This window comes from Hylobates moloch, unplaced genomic scaffold, assembly GCF_009828535.3.
Source record: "Hylobates moloch isolate HMO894 unplaced genomic scaffold, HMol_V3 SCAFFOLD_7, whole genome shotgun sequence".
Taxonomy (NCBI): domain Eukaryota; kingdom Metazoa; phylum Chordata; class Mammalia; order Primates; family Hylobatidae; genus Hylobates; species Hylobates moloch.
In genome coordinates this window covers 18935472-18938262 of record NW_026652282.1, presented here as the reverse complement: position 1 = coordinate 18938262, position 2791 = coordinate 18935472, and the positions used below count along the sequence as shown (strand labels likewise).

At 43.4% G+C, this 2791-nt stretch overlaps 1 protein-coding gene across 1 annotated transcript in view; it reads right to left on the bottom strand.

Moving 5' to 3' along the window:
- Positions 1–2791, bottom strand: part of PHEX (phosphate regulating endopeptidase X-linked) — a 213056-nt gene that overhangs the window by 148120 nt on the left and 62145 nt on the right. Inside the window, exon 6 of the mRNA XM_032757990.2 lies at positions 2120–2203. Coding sequence (XP_032613881.1) covers positions 2120–2203 — 84 coding nt within the window. The remainder of the gene's footprint in view (positions 1–2119; positions 2204–2791) is intronic.

Here is a 2791-nt window from a genome sequence, read left to right as displayed (position 1 = left end):
TTTTTTTTTTTTTTGAGACAGTCTCACTGTATCACCCAGGCTGGAGTGCAGTGGCATGATCTTGGCTCACTGCAACCTCTGCCTCCTGGGTTCAAGCAATTCTCCTGCCTCAGCCTCCTGAGTAGCTGGGATTACAGGCACCTGCCACCACACTCGGCTAATTTTTTTTTTTTTTGTATTTTTAGTAGAGGTGGAATTTCACCACGTTGGCCAGGCTGGTCTCGAACTCCTGACTTCAAGTAATCCACCCACCTTGGCCTCCCAATGTGCTGGGATTACAGACGTGAGCCACCGGGCTTGGCCTGACCTATTGTCTTAATCACAAATGGAGCGTGTGTTCTGTACCATCTACATCTGGACAACACCCACACATCCACTAACACAGTAATATGCACCTTCACTCCCTTGGCCCCCTCCAGTACTCTTCCTCCTTCCTGAACTCTCCCCTCTGTCTTTCTCTCCCCGTTCTGCTCTCTCCCCGTCCTGTACTCTTCCTCTATTCTATACTCTCTTTCTTCCTCCCATACTCTTCCCTCCTTCTCTCCTGCATTTCTCTTCCTCCTCCTAAATTCTTCCTCTATACTGTACATTTTCTCTCTCCCTCCTTCTAAATTCTTCCTCTGTACTGTACATTTTCTCTCTCCCTGCTTCTAAATTCTTCCTCTGTACTGTACATTTTCTCTCTCCCTCCTTCTAAATTCTTCCTCTGTACTGTACATTTTCTCTCTCCCTCCTTCTAAATTCTTCCTCTATACTGTACATTTTCTTCTCTTCCTCTTCTATTTATTCCTCTATACTGTACATTTTCTCTCTTCCTCCTTCCTAAATTCTTCCTCTATACTGTACATTTTCTCTCTCCCTCCTTCTAAATTCTTCCTCTATACTGTACATTTTCTCTCTTCCTCCTTCTAAATTCTTCCTCTGTACTGTACATTTTGTCTCTCCCTCCCTCCCTTTCTCTGTCCTGTACTCTCCCTCACTCGCACATACACACAGAAACAGATGCCCCAGTACATAATTTGTCTCTGTGACACAGCTCCTTTTTTTTTTTTTTTTTTTTTTTTTTAAACACAAGAGGAAATAGGCAGCGACAGAAAGTAAATGCAGCCAGGCATGGTAGCTCACACCTGTAATCCCAGCACTTTGGGAGGCCGAGGCAGGTGGATCATTTGAGGTCAGGAGTTTGAGACCAGCCTGGCCAATCCCGTCTCTATTAAAAATACAAAAATTAGCTAGGTGTGGTGGCAGGCACCTGTAATCCCAGCTACTCGGTAGGCTAAGGCAGGAGAATCACTTGAACCCAGAAGGCAGAGGTGGCAGTGAGCCGAGATCACGCCACTGCACTCCAGCCTGGGTGACACAGCAAGACTGTGTCTCAAAAAAACAAACAAAAACACAGAAAGTGACATGCCTCCATTCTTCAGAGCATCCCTATCTTACCTAAAACACCATATGGTGTTTTTCAGATTGGCTACTCTAAAAGTCTTTTCCCAACCTGTTCTCCCTTGCCTGTGTCCACTGTTGAAATGGAAAACCAGTTACTCACTTGCCCAACCTCCCCTGTGGTTAGGAGTGGCCACGTGACCCAATCCTACTCAATAGGAAATAAAGGGAAGACATCTGGAGATGTTCTGGAAAGGCTTGTTTTTTCCTAGTAAAAGAGTTAGACACATCACTGGCCCTTTCCCCTTCTTCCTGCTCTGACAGCAGATGTGATATATGGAGCTGTGATGGATACCTTGCAACCATGAGTCATCAGACATGAAGTCAAAAAGCCAACACACTAAACACAGCAGGATGGAAAGATAGAAAGAACTTGGGCCTTTGACAACATGGTTAAACAGCTGAGCCAATGCCAACAATTACCTATGTCTAGACTTTTGTCATGTGAGAAAATAGGCTTTAAGTTTCCAAGCCACTGTTGGAAAGATGTTTTGTTTCCTGTAACAGAAGGCATCCCAATACACAGACAAGGGATATTTTATGTGATTGTTGACAATGATGATGATAACCAAGACTGAGAGCAGGTTTTACAAGACAGAAATTTACACACAGATGAAATCCAATCCCTTCTAAAATGCCGAGTTGAGAGAAAGTTTTCTGGATAGTTTTCACCAACCTGGGGAATCATAGCACTCAGTTCAGAAATGTTCATTTTGTTGTACATGGCCTCACTGGTTCGGTTTTCATGTGGAATCATTATCTGTTGGAAAGAGATTTTTGTTATTTTTTTTCAAGTGAACCATTTCTTACTGTATGATTACTTCCTACATGTGCCAAAACATCTGCATAGTATTATAAAGTTTTTCAAGGCTTTGGTGTGGTGCCCAACTTGGGGGGAGAGAAAAAAAGACATCACTTTAGGCAGGATTAAGAAAATAAACATTCATATCCTCCACTGTGTGAAATATTGTCCCCAGTACAAAAAGAACTACCCAAAATCTCCCTCCCAATCTATAATGTGGATGGGCAAAATCTATTGCTGGCTCAATTTTGACAATCAAACTTAAGTTGCACATTGAGGTGAACATCCCATTGTCACCTGTGGTCTCCAGAGAATGATTTCAACATTTCATGAACCATAGACCATCCCTTCACCTCTAGGGGCAAATTTTCACTGATGAACACAAGACTATCTGGATGCCACTGTTCTCCATGATCATTTTGTCAACAGCTCATTCCCTCATTTCCCCTCTTGTTTCTTTGGCCTTGAGATTTCCCTAGCCCCATTGTGGAGGTATGGACTCAGTCACCGCCTGGACACACATTTCAAAACTTGCCTCTCTCTAGC